General features: G+C 39.1%; 1 protein-coding gene across 30 annotated transcripts in view; it reads right to left on the bottom strand.

Moving 5' to 3' along the window:
• Positions 1-15717, bottom strand: part of LOC118338832 (titin-like) — a 176484-nt gene that overhangs the window by 107498 nt on the left and 53269 nt on the right. For 13 of the 30 annotated variants that reach the window (XM_035676237.1, XM_035676206.1, XM_035676210.1 and 10 more), the window contains 15 exons: positions 11694-11984; positions 10478-10765; positions 10127-10243; positions 9215-9497; positions 8895-9078; positions 8334-8414; positions 7396-7663; positions 3648-3710; positions 3225-3296; positions 2945-3016; positions 1854-2078; positions 1447-1530; positions 1154-1243; positions 956-1024; positions 41-727 (listed from right to left, as the gene is read on the bottom strand). In XM_035676237.1, coding sequence (XP_035532130.1) covers positions 41-727; positions 956-1024; positions 1154-1243; positions 1447-1530; positions 1854-2078; positions 2945-3016; positions 3225-3296; positions 3648-3710; positions 7396-7663; positions 8334-8414; positions 8895-9078; positions 9215-9497; positions 10127-10243; positions 10478-10765; positions 11694-11984 — 2874 coding nt within the window. The remainder of the gene's footprint in view (positions 1-40; positions 728-955; positions 1025-1153; positions 1244-1446; positions 1531-1853; positions 2079-2944; positions 3017-3224; positions 3297-3647; positions 3711-7395; positions 7664-8333; positions 8415-8894; positions 9079-9214; positions 9498-10126; positions 10244-10477; positions 10766-11693; positions 11985-15717) is intronic. The other 17 variants (XM_035676223.1, XM_035676224.1, XM_035676225.1 and 14 more) reach the window with 6 other exon arrangements.

Genomic DNA, 15717 nt, shown 5'->3' with positions numbered 1-15717 from the left:
TTAATAAGATGTTCAAACACATGTTTGCAGACATATCTACCTTTTTGCTGAGGCTTTTTAGCCTGAAGAATTTGTTTTGGTGTTTCCAAATCTGCTGTTTGTTTTGGTGCTCTGCGGTGTAGCTCTGGTTCTTCTGTTACTAATTTCGGAGCCTCTAGACTTTTCTCCAGCTCTACTGGTGGCTCTGTAACCATTTTGTGTGTTATAGGAAACTTCTTTGGTTCTTCTAGGATCATCTTTGGTATTCCTGGAAGCTTCTTTGGTGCCTCAGGAATCAACTGTGTTTCTTCTAGTACTTTCTTGGGTTCTTCAGGAACCCTAAATGGTGTTTCTTGAACCTTCTTTGGCACCTCAGCAACTGTCTTTGTTTCTTCTACAACCTGCTTAGGTTTTTCTGGGACCTTCTTTGGTTCTTCTGGTACCTTCTTTTGTGTGTCTGAAAGCTTCTTTGGTGTTTCTGGATACTTCTTTGGTGCTTCAGGAACCATCTCTGTTCCTTCTTGTACTTTCTTGGGTTCTTCAGGAACCCGTTTTGGTGTTTCTTGAACCTTCTGAGGCACCTCAGCAATGCTCTTCATTTCTTCCAAAACTTTTTTAGGTTTTTCCAGGACCATCTTCCGTTCTTCTGGTTTTGTTTGACAGATATACCTCGGTGCTTCTGGTTCAGGTTTACTAGCCAGCAGATGTGGTTTTCTTGAAGGTTCAGATGTCTTTGGTTCTGGGACAACTTTGAAGAACATTTGTTTATAAGATTATTATCTTGTTAACCAAATTTTGAAAAAAGTCACACTCTAACGAGTGCTTAGCATGCTCAAAGATCATCAAAGAAGGTATTTTGGAAATATCAATTTCGTAAAACATGATAAAACTAAACAAACTTAAAACATGAGAAACAACACAAACAGAAAACATAAGAGCACAGCAAAGAAACCTGTTAAGAGCATCTCTGCAGTACCTTTAGTTGGAACAGCTTCAGCCTTGGGTGGAGTGGCCTTGGGTTCTTCTGGTCTGGGTACATCTTGCACTTAAGAGAACATTATGTATTGTTTAACCTACAAGTAATGACCAAGTCTAACAAAGATTACACTCTAAACGAGTGAATTCAAAGTCTGAATTAGGATATAAGAGGCTTTCAAAGGTCAACAATCAATACCTTTAGCTGGAAGATGTTCCGGTGTTGTGGGAGCAACCTTGGCTGCAGTTGGGTGAACTACAGGTGCTTCAGGCTTTGGTAGTTCTGGTGCTTTAAAGAACATTATATATACAATATGTTCATTAACCTGCTGGTAACCATTAAGACTTCAACATCCACTCTAACGAGTGTTAAGCACAAAATGACAATCTGAGAACATAAAACCCTAACAATTACAGAAACCAACCACATGACATAATAACAACACATATCAAAGAGTTCAAAGATGAGATAAAACACTGTCCTTCCAATACCTTTTGGTAAACTATCTTCAGTCTTTGTTGAGGTAATCTTGGCAGCAACTGGCTGAACTACAAGTTGCTCTGGTTTGGCTACAGCTGGAGAACATTAAAAGTTTTTCATTTACTCTACATTTAATGTGAGGTTATTGTAGGAACAAGGTGTGAGGTTTATTATCAGTACACTACAGCTATGTCAGTAATGTCTAGAGTTAGACTGTAGAGGGATTATATAGAAAGCTATAGCCAAATATACATTAGACAATGTTAATTAAGAGGTTAGCAGTGAAGATTCAAGGTTTACACAAACACATTAAAGAGTTATACACATTGATCACAGCAGCACAAACATAACAAGAAGAAAGATATACTGTAAAACAATGTTTTTGCAGCTGATCAATGCAAATTGTTCACTACTTTACCTCTCCGTTCAGGGGCTTCTGGTGTTTTCTTGGCAGGTTCAACTTTCGGTGCTTTGGGTTCAGGCTTAATTTTCGGCTCAGGTGCTGCCGGCTTCTGAGCCGCCACCTTAGGCTGATGCGGAACCGTTTTTGACTCCACTGTAGGTTGATACAGTTCAGGAGTGACCTTTCTGTGAACGGTCACTTTGTCCTGTTCTGGTTCTGGTTTGATGTATACTGAAGGTTCTTCAAGGTTAACAGAGAAATATTACTGTGAGTCAACATAGAGCACACACAGCTTCAAGAGTTTAAGGGGTCAAAGAAGGAAAATATAACATATACAGACAATATATCAGAGACAGACTGACAAACAACCAAACAACTGACAGACGAACAGCCAAGAGTACAATGCTATTTATGCATTGTAAGAACGCTCACAGCAGAATCACTTTAGACAACATTAAGTTATACAAACAGCTTTTAGGAAGAAATCTTAAGGTGAAGTTCATCTTCATCTTCAGTTTTATTTGATAAAGATATTAATGATATGATTGATGGATTTTAAGAGAAAAATGTCAAAACATTTGTACTTGTATACATGTATGTATAAATAAATAAAAATTCTTATATATAAATACTATTAACTATAAAAATGAAATATTTAAAAAAAAATTAAAAATATCCAAAACATTTGAAAAAAATGTATTGATATTAATATAATTTATATTATTTTTAGTGTAATGTGTAGTGTAATAGAAGTAGGTTTGTGTTCCATTTCTTTTTGCATTATGTGTCAAGAATTAAAAATAGAAAGATGAGGATGAATTTTGTTAAACAAAATCTGTAAAGAATCAAGAAAAAAAGTCCATTTATGTCTATTTTTGCAATTATTTTAACATTGCACATCAACAATTAAAAATGTAAAAAAGTATGTAAATGTGTTAAATAAAAAAATACTACCTTTACAAAAATGCCTTTGCAATTTTTGATGCAATATAAATCCACCCTTTTTTGAATATTTTATATGAAGAATCAAGACTGTGAGCCAATACAGACTCTCTAAGATCACAAACAAAGAAAATAATCGACAATAACAAAATAATAAACATTACCTTTTGGGGCCGGAGGTTCCTCACGCTGAGGCAGAGCGACGACTTCAGGCTGCGGCTTCTTTGCTTCGGGTACTTTAAAATATTATCATGAGTTTCAGTTTTCTGACCAAGATACATGCTAACATCAAGACTCTCACTGTGAGGTCTTTAAGAGAAACAAATAAATGAAGAAAGGAACAAACAAGAAAGGTCCAAAAACCAGACACACGGTACATAAATAAGAGAATATAACAGGTACAGACAGACAGTGGTAGGAGTAAGAAGAGGTATTTGCAGATACCTTTGGCTGGAGCTGGAGGCGGAGCTGCAGGCTCAGAGGGTTTCTCCTCTGGTCTCCTGTGAACCTCAGGAACTTGAAAGATCAAGAAAGTTCACATTAAAACTACATCAGCCAAGCTCTACTCTACTTTCTGCCACCTACTGTACAGAAAGCTCTAGTGAGGGTTAATAAGAGCGTCAGAGAGGTGAGTCTGGGTCAACAAACATTAATAAGAGGGATGAAACACGGAAGTAGAAGACAGACCAACGGATCATATATGACAAAAACAAACACCGTCGGAGAGAAAAGCTTCTATGAGCAGCAGCTGCTGGCGTGAAGCGTTTAAACTGGACAAACAAACATGGCGGCTAGCAGAGTTCGTTATAGCCACAAGCTCTGTGTAACAGCCAGGAGCCCTTTGCCTTTTTAAAAAAGTAATTATACCTTTAGGGACTTCTTCTCTTATCAGAGTCCTCTCAACAATCTCTTCCACAGGTTTTTTCTCTTCTGGTAAAGAAGAAAAGTGAACTTAGAAAAAATCAACCTGACTGATACGTGAGGACCGACGAAGGTCTTTAATTATCAGAAGTTATCAAAGAGGAAATGAAGTGGATTAACTGTAAATGAACAATCGATGAAGAAACAAGGAGAGAAAATGTGAATGATGAACACAACAAACAGACAGACGTATAAGAGATGTTTATAGACAGACAGACAGACAGACAGACAGACAGAGGGATGACAGGGTTTATATTGATGATGGAGTTATTTTATAGAACAGAATAATGTTGATACCTGTGACGGAGGAGAACCGAACAGAAACCGTCTCTTCTTGAACTGTCAGACTTTGAGAAGCTACAGTAGATCATTGAAGGATAATCAGCTGTTAGAGATCTGTGTTCAAATGTTTCATCACTGCACAGTTTGTGCAGAAGAGGATTATGTCGAACAATAATTTAGGGATTAAACTCAACTAATTCTGACTCTGAAACTCTAGAATTTGTAATTTAAATTTAAGAATAATGAGAATAATGAGAATTAGTTCAGAAACGTCCAACATAAAAGTCAGGATTCAGACTCGGACTAACCTCAGACTCAAAAAGTTCTGGCTTTAATTTACAAAAATCTGACTTCAGATTTCGATTTTTGTATAGGAGATACATTTCTAATTTCAATTAAAGTCAGGATTTTTGACTGTAATCTCTGACTAATAACATAACCATACACCAATACTATATGGTTACGAAATGTCTATGATAGGCCAATATTGGCTGATAGATCAGTCGAGCACTAGATTTATATAAATAATAATAATAATTCAGTGTTTAAATGTCTGAATAATCTCATAATTTCAAGATTAATCTCAGACTTAATAATAATCACACGGCCATAATCATCTTCTGTACATTTATTTCCATTCAGTGACATTTAAAATATATTTACAGACTGTGAATTAAATGTTATCGAAGTTCATATGTTGAGTTGGTATTTGAGTTGAGGGATGATGGCTGAATTAATATTCACTGAGTTCAAAATGAGCACACGGTTATTGAAGATGAGAGTTAAAGGATGAAGAAGATGAAGGTTAAATTTTAGAAAGTTTCATGTTTAATGTTGATGGATGAAATGCAGAAAACTGTTTCTTCACGCAAAGTAAGACTTAAAAGTGTTGATAGTTAGTGCTAATTTCACAATTCACAACTTTTTGTACCTTTCACTTCTGTTCTTTCTTCATAGTGATAAAATTCAGAGGAATCTTTTGGTAGAAAAAGACATTTATGAATGAAAGAAGCTGAGTGAAGTTGTGTTAAAGTTTGATTGGTAGAAACGGTCCCAGACTCACCTCTAAAAACCATAGAAGCTGTCTCTGGAACATGAACTGATGTGTCTGGGACGTCTGAAGGTTTAGCCACAAATACATCTTCTGTTAATTTTGAACTTTACGGGAAAAATATATTTTTTTAAACGTGTAGAATGACAGTAAAACTTCACATTTCTTCCATTTAATAATGAAATTGTAATAATTTCACCAACCTGCTGATAAGATATGTTTTATTTGTTAAATTTGAGTTCGTCTTGTCTCAGGATGTTATTTCAATCTGACTTTAATTAAAGCAGGAATGAGGAACTTTCGTTAAGTGTTGATTCTGGCGCTCCCCATGGACAAAAGTGGCAATGTTTCTACTGCCTCGCTTCATTGATTTCAAGGGGAATCTGATTGAATCTGACCAGGAATGACAATATAGAAATTGCCAGTGGGTTCAGCCTGAAGACATGTTCAGTTTTACTGTCATCAGGATATTAGCTGTTAAAAAATACTCACCCTGAGGAACCTTTCCTAACCCAATTTCTGTAAAAGGACAAGGTACAAAATGTTATTATAACCGCTAACTTAGAGTAACTTTAGTGTTTTAGCTGTGAGATAAAACGTACACACCTTTGCCCGACAGGTAAAGCTCAGCTGTGCTTCGAGCTTCTCCCATTGGCTCCAAACGAGCGATCACCGAGTAAACGCCTGACGGAGTGGAGACATTATTCAAGTTGCTCATCGTTTATAAAGAGAGTTTTTACCTTAGAAGGGCGAACTTTGTTAGCTGTGTTAGCATTATGATGTCCTGACATTTTATGGACCAAAAAACTAATCAATTAATCGAGAAATTGACTAACAGATTAATCGATAATGAAAATAACTTCTGCCCTAGTCAAGACAATGTATTTGTTTGACTGAATTCATGTTTAAAAATTCACTAAAGTTGAAGTTGACACAAAAGGTTTGAGTCTATTTTCTTTACCTCCGCAACTCAGTACTTTAAATGCTGGTGTGACCGGCCCTTTGAGCCAGTTACATCTCATCTGTCATCATTAAGGACCTCTCTAAGTCCAAAACGTTTCATTTAATTTAAAGGCAGTACAAATTAACGTATTAATCTGTTTAATATTCTTATTTTACCCCCTTCTTAAATCCCGCCTCTTTTTGCTCTGTGCTCCAATAACAGTTGAGCAAGCCTCGGCCAACTAGCTGGCTAATCTACATCAATTGTTAGGTAGCTAGCATTTTTCTAACATTTGTTATTGGATGTAACTAGCTAGCTAACAACTGATGTAGATCAGCTAGTTAGATACTGTAGCTAGGATTTTGTAGCCAACTTAAGATCTACTATATATATATATATATATGTGTGTGTGTGTGTGTGTGTGTGTGGTTGTCTTTTCAACATTGATTAGCCTAGCACGTAGCATATCTAAGTACAGCAAAGGAGGAAGTTGACCAAGGTAGATAAGAAGAATATTAAACAGATTAATAAGTTAATACATATTAACTTAACTTATATGCATATTTGCACATTATAAAATAATCATCAGCTGGTTTGGCCCCAAACTAAATTCTAAAAACTAAATTAAAAAAACAAATTATTTTATTTTTTATTTGTCAGCTCTATGCAGCCAAAATCTCTTAAATATAAGTTAAGCAGAATGAAACATTTAATTTCATTCTCTGTACCTTTTTCTTTCTTTTATAATATCACTGAGAGCTTTGAAGGAAGTAAGTATCTCTCCAGAGTGAAAAATATAGTTCAAATTTACTTTTTAAACTAACCTTCGTCCTTCGGTGTTACGTTGCGGATGGTCATAAAGTGCCGTCGGCCCTCGGTCCTGAAGTTATATTTTGGGCTCTCTTTAAGCTCCCATGCATCTTTGTACCATGTGACGGTGGCGTTGTCGAAGGACAACTCGCACTCAAAGGTGGCAGAGTGGCGTTCATTGACCTCGATGCTTCTGATGCATTTAGTGAACTGAATTTGGTCGGCTAAAACCAGACAATCAGAGTTAACTCCTGATTTCACAATATTAGATTCATGTTAGTTTATAACATTGATTATTTGATGTGTTTCATTTTGTTATTTATATATTAAGACTCTTGTGGGAGATTTTCTTTGATTGAAGTTAAATATGAAAGAAACACAGAACAAAAACAGAAAACAGAAATCCACAAAACAGAAATAAAGTCATCTTATGTGACCCGGCAGGTCCAAAGAGGTCAGTTTGAGTTTGGTTAGGGTGAAGTCGTACTGCTCACCTGTCTTGTAACCAGCTCCTCATAAATAATAAAATAAAGGAGTGGGACCTGAGGAAATGTCACAGACGTACAGACAGGTGTCCATCAGCCTGGACAGGAAGTTCAGACTCTTACCTGTGACAGTGAGCTTGGCGTTGGAGATGTGAGGACCACACACCACGCGATAGTTGCCCTGATCTTTGACCTGGCAGTTCTTGATCTTCAGATAATGGCGGTCGCCCACAGTGCTGATGTCGTACTTGTCGCTGTTGTCCAGTTTCTGGGTGCCTTTGTACCAGGTGAGGGTGATCTCCGGATAGTTGATCCGGATGCAGCACTCAAAGGTGGCGCTCTGGTTCTCGGTTATCGTCTGGTCACTGATGTCCTCCATCACAGAGACGGGCTGAGGGGTCAAAATCTGTTTTAATCATCAAACTCTTATGGGTCAAACTTTAGACCAGAGATGTTCCGATACCATGTTGTTCCGATACTGAGTACCGATTGTATGATTGCTGTCATTGTTGTAGTCAATGCAGGGTGGGTCATGACTTCACTATCCTCGGAAAAAAATGGCAAACAGGGCACAGCTAGGATCCCGTTTTGTATATACTATACTAATAAATGACGTAGTATTGGATTAATGCATGGACACATGTACTTGTCGATACCTGATACCACATTTTAGGAAGCACCGGAGGCATTTCCGATACTTGTACCGGACCAACTCTACTTTAAACTTTGTGCAAATCTACAGAACTTTATTTAAATTCTAGTAAAGATCCCAAAGTTTCCAGAAATAAAAGAAAAACTTAAGAGAAATGCGTCTAAAGTGACAAATGTAGAATATTTATGTAGTTTTATGTGTTTCTTTACATATGTTTCATATTTCTGCATTTTTTATAAATCTAATGAAAACGTATGATGAATAGCTTATTGTGCTTTTGCAAAATATATCTTTTACCTGCCCCTGATTGATACTTTTGGCAATGCACTGCAGTATTCAGTTTGATTATGCTGTGATTGATTTAAGCTACAAAGTAAAACCGACAGTGTTGTTGGTTGGTGTTGGGTACCTCTGTGCCGACACGTCCCTCCAGCTGCTGGATGAGTCGGGCCATGTCCTCCTCCTCAACCCGGCCACCATGCTCCACCTCCTGCGGTGGGGAAGACAACAATGAGTACATCTTAAACTCTTTCTACACCATTGTAATGAAACATTAGCGAAATGTGTTCCTTGTTGCTCTCTTAGTTACTCTAATAGAGTAACTACACCACTCTACTAATTTCCACTGTGAGAAATTAACTTAAAGAAATAGTTCACACACTTGTTTTCTGGTTGAGAGTCAGACGTTCAGATTGATTCCACACTCATGTCTGTATTGTAAATATGAAGCCAAAGCCAGAAGAATGTTAGCTTATCTTAGCTAAAAGACTGGAAACTGGGAAACCGCTAGCCTCTTCTTTTCTCGTTCTGTTTTTTTTACGTCTCAGTTTGTTTCTGTTCTGCTGTAACAGGGATTAATAAAGTCTGACCTTGTCTTTTATTATAATTATTTCAAGCAGCTGTATCTTCAAAGCAAAACTTTAATCCTAACATGGGATGAACCATCATCAGCATTAGTTAATAGTCTCACCGCTTTTCCAGACTGCATCTCCTTCTCCCTCTTGAGAAACTCCACGGCCTGCAGGATGGCGCGGTAGTCGTGGATGCCATGCTCCCGCAGGATTTTCTCGTAATCTTTGGGGTCGTGACCTCTCAGCAACTCTACAATATCGATGTCTCCCTCTTTCTTGGGACTCTTCTGCTTCGAGGGAGTCCTGACAAATATTAAATACACAATCAGAAAAGGTGTCTTCTTGTTAAAGAGACCAGTATGCAGACCAGTCAACTTGGCCTGCACTTCCACAAATAAAGAAATAAATCATCCACAAAGAAAAGTTCCAGTAAACTTACTTCTTCAGCCTTGTCCTTATGTCTCCAATTCCTTCCATTTCCTCCTTCTTGGTGACCTCCATCTCAGCGCTGCACTCAATCTCTCCATGTTTGTTGGTGGCGACACATCTGTACTGACCAGAGTCAGATTTGGTCACCTCTCTGATCTCCATTTTGGCATCCTGGCCCTTGTGCTCAATGGAGATACGACCACCAGGGGTGACCTGCCTCCATTTGCCCTTCATCCACTTCACGCTGGGAATCGGGTCTCCCCCAATCTTGGCAATAAAAGTTGCGGTGCCCTCTGCAAAGAAAAAACAAGTGTTGAGTAGCATGAGTAGCATAAAGGGAACTACAGCTGACTTCATTATACTTATATATTTTATTTAAATTTTTTTCCTTGTACACAGGAACACAAAAATAATAAGTCTATTTATCAAGATTCAGATCATTTCTATTTTGTTTTTTGTTCAAATTGTTCCTACATGTTTCTTGTTTATCTTTTTATGTATGTTTTGTTTCATTTCTTCTTTTTTTTTCTTGTTTACCTATTTATATATTTTAATATATTTGATTACTTTTTATATCCTTTTTTTTTAGAGTTCTCTCTTTCTGCCTCACATGTTCTCAATGTAAATTGATGAGAGCATTTCCTTAATTCATGTTTTTATTGAGTGCTGTTATGGAGTTCGTATTGATTAAAATAACAAATTTCATAAATGTATGAAAAGTGCTACACAAATAAAATCTGACTGATTGATTGATATAAAAACAGTTGACTTGGCAATGTTCTGAAAAGTCTGGCCAAGTGTAACAAATGTGAGAGCTCAATCATGACTAGAGATTGGTAATGCTTTTCCTATTTTACGTTAATCTGCAGAGCTCTCAGGACAAACAGCCTCAGATTCAGATGTCTACGAACAGTCTACTTACTTTCTGTGACAGAAATGTTTTTAGGTTCCTCGATGAAGAAAAGGTTGTCCAGCCTTTTGACTGCGGCAGCAGCAGATGCGGCAGCAGCCTCTGTGGGGGCAGCCTTGGCTCCTTTGTCTGAAAAGAAATCATTGAGGTGAGTCACACCAAGTAGCCCAATCAGAGCCTCAAACCTGCTCAACTGTCATTAAAACAGTCCAATTTCTAAGGGGCTACCACCTAATCTGGAAGTATTTCATGTTCTTTATTGTGTAAAAAGTATAAAATATAGGTAGTAAACAGTCATCACACATGTTGGTCACAAGAAAAATGTCATAGTTCATAATAAAAAACTGGTTGTACAAACATTACCTTTCACAGTGACTTTGGATTTGCAAAAGTCACTGCCAGTAGCGTTGCTGGCCTTGCAGAGGTAATCCCCTCCGTCAGTTTTTGAGACTGGGCTAACCTCCAGACAGGCTGTCCCACCAACAAATGTGATTCTGGTGTTTCCACTGGACTTCAGCTCCCTCCTGTCCTTCATCCACTGGATGGTCAGTGGAGGGGTGCCTCTGACGTGGCATTTTAGGCTCAGCTTCTCGCCCTCGCTCACTGTCACCGGTTCCAGAGGGACATCAAACTTTGGAGCTTGGCTAGTTTCTGAGTGGTGGGAAAGAAGCAGAACAGTTACAGATACTTTCAAACAGTAACACTGAAACATTATGGAGCACAAACCTTTAGAGGTAAACCAGACTAACAATGAAATTCCACCAGGCACCGCTTTATGACATTGCATCTGCAACGCAGTTTGGCTAAGTCATCTGCGCTTCTTAAAATCCCACCGAGAGGGTTTCAGAAGCGGAGCGTCTTCAGAGCATATTTCCTGCCTGATGTTGTTGACTTGTATATTTTGTCCTTAATTAATAGGTTATAACCTCCTCCCCTTCCACTCCCAAAATTCCTAATTAAATTCAAGGCCTTGTCCGTTTCATAGTGTCAAATCTCCTCTGACCTGCCTCTGACTGACTAGGACAATGTTGATGTAGTATAAATTGTATTTTGAAAATGTATTGGATTCTCTATGACATTTCTGTGCCTGACTTCCTGCCAATGCGATCTACTCTGTGCTGCTTGACGTGGGTGGGTTGTGACTTCCATCAAAAATAGACCAAAATATTCTCCACGGAGCAGAGCGCAGCAACCAAGTTATGTAACTTCCTAAATTGTAGTTAGCTAATTGTTAACAAGCCAGTTAGCTTGGCAGCCAAAGTAACTCGCTAACCAGTGTCACAAGGAGTCACTGTTTTACAAAGCACCAGGATGAGTAGCCTTATTCTGGTGTGACTGGGTACTAAAATAATAAAAACATATTCAAGGAAGCCATTTGCTAAATTTTGATTGGCTAAATTTTGCAAAGACCCAGATCAATTTAATGTGGAATGATTGCACCAAGATAGAGATAATATGGATCTCAGTTTCTCAGGGGAAAGGTTTTACCTGGAAACATTTCAATCTCAAGATCATACAACAAAACCTAAAGGCCTTAATGACTGAAAAAACAAATGAAGATAATGCGTCACACTCATACCTGAGATGGAGAGAGAAACCCGACATGAAGCTTTTCCAGCTTCATTGGAGGCCTCGCAGGTGTACACACCGCTGTCAGAGCTGGAGGAGTCTCTGACACACAGCATGGCCAGGTTGTTCTTGAAGCTGACATCGTATTTGTCAGAGCCGTAGATTTCATTGTTGTCCTTGTACCATGTGACGGTGATTGGCTGGGAACCAGACACCCGACTCTCCATCTTCACCGTCTTGCCCACAGAATCCATCATGGACTCAGAGGGCTTCTTGGTGAAGTTTGGAGGGACTTTGTGCTCTGTTAGTGAGGGAAAAAGTGAAAAAAAATGAGGCCATGTTGTTACATTTGGAAATGTTCCGAAATTTAAATTGAAGTATCATTCACCAGGCCACTTGGCCTTTCCTGTTACATTGGGGGAAACAGAGAGCCACAGTATGCAAGACAACATAAAAACACCTGCAACACAAAATTGAACAAATACAAAATATTGATCCTTTTAACAAATACTGCTACCTGTCTATGAATCCATTTTTCAGGCAAGCAAATATTTATCTGACCAAACCTTAACAACATGGAAATCATGCTCTCAAGGTCCTTTTAAAAACCTTTTTCTTTCCAAACCCAACAAACACAGGATCCGCCAACCATAAACCCAACAACACCCTAAACACAACGACAATGTAACCCAGGACTTTTTCATCATTACGAAATTCCTTCGTTATCGATAAGCACAGGACCACAGGAAGGTTAACAATACTATAGTAGAGGTTAGCATTAGTAACTGGAACCACATGAGGAGAATGAGTTTAGATGGGAGGAAATTTGTTGGTTACTGTGTTACCTATTTTAACATGAGCGTGACAGGTGTCAGTTCCTTCTGCATTGGAAATTTCACAAGTGTATTTTCCCGCCGCTTCAGCTCTGTCGCTGTTGAGGACCTCCAGAATGCACAACGAGTCTGTGGTTTTGATGTTGTACTGGTAAGAAGCCCAGATCGGCTTGTCGTCCTTCTTCCACGTCACGTACGCCCTCTGGCTGCCAGTGTACGTGCACTCCAGCCTCAGCGGTTTACCCAGCTCATGGTCGACGTCCTCCAGTTTCTTCACGAATCTTACAGGTTCTGGGAGAAGCAATGTTGAAATGAGTCATGACAACCACTGATCTCTACATGTGGAGGACGAAAGACTATGTGATTGCGCAGTATCCAAAGGTATCCGTGGATGTTCTCATGCGTAGAAAGAGAGGCTATGTGAAAGGAGGGACTTGTACCTGTACATGAAGGTAAGGTTACTAGCATTGGCTATGTGAGTAGCGTGTTACCTCTAGAAATTACTAATTTCATGCATGAAATGATGAGAATGATGAGAACTACAAGCACTGTATTGTTGGTTAGTGTTACCTAGTTTGACATAAGCATGGCAGATATCAGAGCCTTCGGCGTTGGAAATTTCGCAAGTGTATCTTCCACGAGCTTCTTCTCGGTCACTGTTGAGGACTTCCAGCACACAGCCACAATCTGTGGTTTTGACGTTGTACTGATAAGAGGCCCAGATTGGCATCCCATCTTTCTTCCAGCTCACATTCAGTCTTTGGCTACTAGTGAACGCAACTCTAAGTGTCAATGGTTCGCCAACTCGGAACGTGGTGTTTTCCAGCTTCCTGATGAAGCGAGCAGGTTCTGTGAGAAGCAGTGATGGTTGTTAGATGCAAAGGTAATTGTGAGCAAGCAGAAGCAAATATGAATCATAATTTACTGATGAAATTCAATTAGCTTTGATTTAATTATATGAAGGGCTTATAGAGTATAGTATAGAGTTCCATCCTACTCCCAGGACAGTTTGTGTTCCCCTAGGCTCAGTTGCACATGTGTTTACTCATAGAAGGTATCTTCCATTTGTTTGTTAAAGTTATTTGTCTGTCCATGATGAAAACCATGAATCTTACACCTTGATTCCACCGGGCACGGCTCTGTAACGTCGTCGTTATCTGCGAAGCTATTTTGGTCCATCCTCTACATGGCTTCATGCCGCACCAGGAGCATTTCAGAGGCAGAGTGTTTCGCTTTTTGTTAAGATTTTGTTGATTTGAACATTGCTCTTTGATTTATGTGCTTCTACTGCAGGTAAGTAGGCAACACAGTTACATTGTTTCCTCTTGGTCTGGTTTTACAATCAGGGATCTGCAAAGAGTGTTTTATTTTGAAAAGTGACCAGATTCTCTATGCCATTGCTTTGTCTGACTTTCTGACTTTGCAATCGGCTCTTCTGTGAAAAATAGACCAGCTGCATATTCTCCTCGCAGAAGATAGGAGAGATGCTTCTGGGACGCTTCTGCAATGCACTGCTGTGCTTCTGGTGGAATCACAAGCATCGTCAAGAAAGAGAGAAATTGTCTGTGCAGCCAGGACGCATCACAGCCATGCCCGGTGGAATCCAAGCAAAGAGGGTGAATTCTTCATTCTAGATTTAGCTACATGAAGCCCAGGTAGACATAAAACTTCCATTGAACTTAAAAAGGCCAGACACAAACATCACTGTGCCACCTTAAGACCTAGGCCACCAGAGACCCCTAATCATTTATGAGATCACGCCACCGTGCCAGGGTTCAAGCTATGCCCTTCGGAACAATCAGTTTTCTGTGAGGAACTACCAGGAGCTACGGCAACGGGCATTGGACTGTTTGATCGTAAACAACAATGGTTACAGAAGGTAAAGAGGTTAGCATAAATGCTGCTAGCATCAGTTAAAGTCTTTTTTCAGAACAGCATGGAACAGAATGGCTTTTCTCGATGGAAAAGATGTTTTCACTCTTCTCCCAACTGGTTACATTTGACTATGTTATATGGTTTGTTAATCTGATAGGTTGAAGTGGTAGACAGATGGTTCATCCAATCTTATTTCAGCTTTTCAGATGGAAGACACCCCCTTTGGAGCAAAAACAGGTTGAACAGAAGCTAATCTGGGAGTAGGATTACATTTCTGTGGCTATGTATGTGACACATTTTTGATTCAAATGTTTTCAGTGTTAGTGAATGATATAAAAAAAAAGTGCTGTGGTGGGTCGTGGAGGTTATACCTTTCTTAGAGGTTTTACAAACGACATACGCGTCACACACGGTGGAACCTTCTGCATTAGAAACTTGACAGGAATAGAGCCCTGCCGCTTCTTCTCTGTCACTGTTGAGGACTTCTAAAACACATGTGGAGTCTGTGGTCTTGACATTGTATTTGTACGAAGCCCAGATTGGCTTCCCGTCCTTCATCCAGCTCACGTGCACTTGCTGACTGCCGGTGTATGTGCACTTTAGATACAATGGAGTTTTCAGACAGTACGATGTGTCTTCAAGCTTTTTCACAAAGCGCACAGGTTCTGAGAGAAGCAACATCAGTGTTAGTCATGTCATGTAGCCTGAACTGTTAGCAAAATCAGTGACTGAGTATGTTAGGAGGAGGTTACCTAGTCTGATATGAGCATGACTGATAGCAGAGCTACTAGCATTGGATATTTCACAGGAATATCTCCCAGCAGCCTCTTCTCTGTCACTGTTGAGAACCTCCAAGACACAGGAGTTGTCTGTAGTCTTGACATTGTACTTGTAGCAAGCCCAGATTGGCTTGCCATCTTTTGTCCAGTTCACATACACGTGCTGACTGCCTGTGTACTTAACCTGAAGCTTCAGAGGCTGGCCAACCCTAAAGGTCATATCCTTCAGCTTTTTCACAAAGCGCACAGGTTCTAGAAGAAGCAAGGACGTTAGCTGTTAGTTGGCTGTCAACTTATGAGAAAGATGAGTGAGATTATGTGAAATATAGTTAGCAAGTAACTTATAATTGTGATCAATAAAACTTATAGGGCTCATTTTTTCAGTTTTTAACAATTGTCATGAATAAAAATACTAATTTATATGTACTGCCACTAGGGGGTCTCACACAAGCAGTTTCACATTAATAATCAGTGTTTCTCCAACAGACAAACAACGCTACAGCTAACGTTAGCTCAGCTTGTTTCTCTGAGAACTTAAGATCCAGAC

This window comes from Morone saxatilis, unplaced genomic scaffold (assembly GCF_004916995.1).
Source record: "Morone saxatilis isolate NCDOM2014 unplaced genomic scaffold, NCSU_SB_2.0 Contig5, whole genome shotgun sequence".
In the NCBI taxonomy this organism is placed as follows: domain Eukaryota; kingdom Metazoa; phylum Chordata; class Actinopteri; family Moronidae; genus Morone; species Morone saxatilis.
Note: the sequence above shows the minus strand (reverse complement) of the source record. Positions and strands in the feature narration are given on the sequence as shown.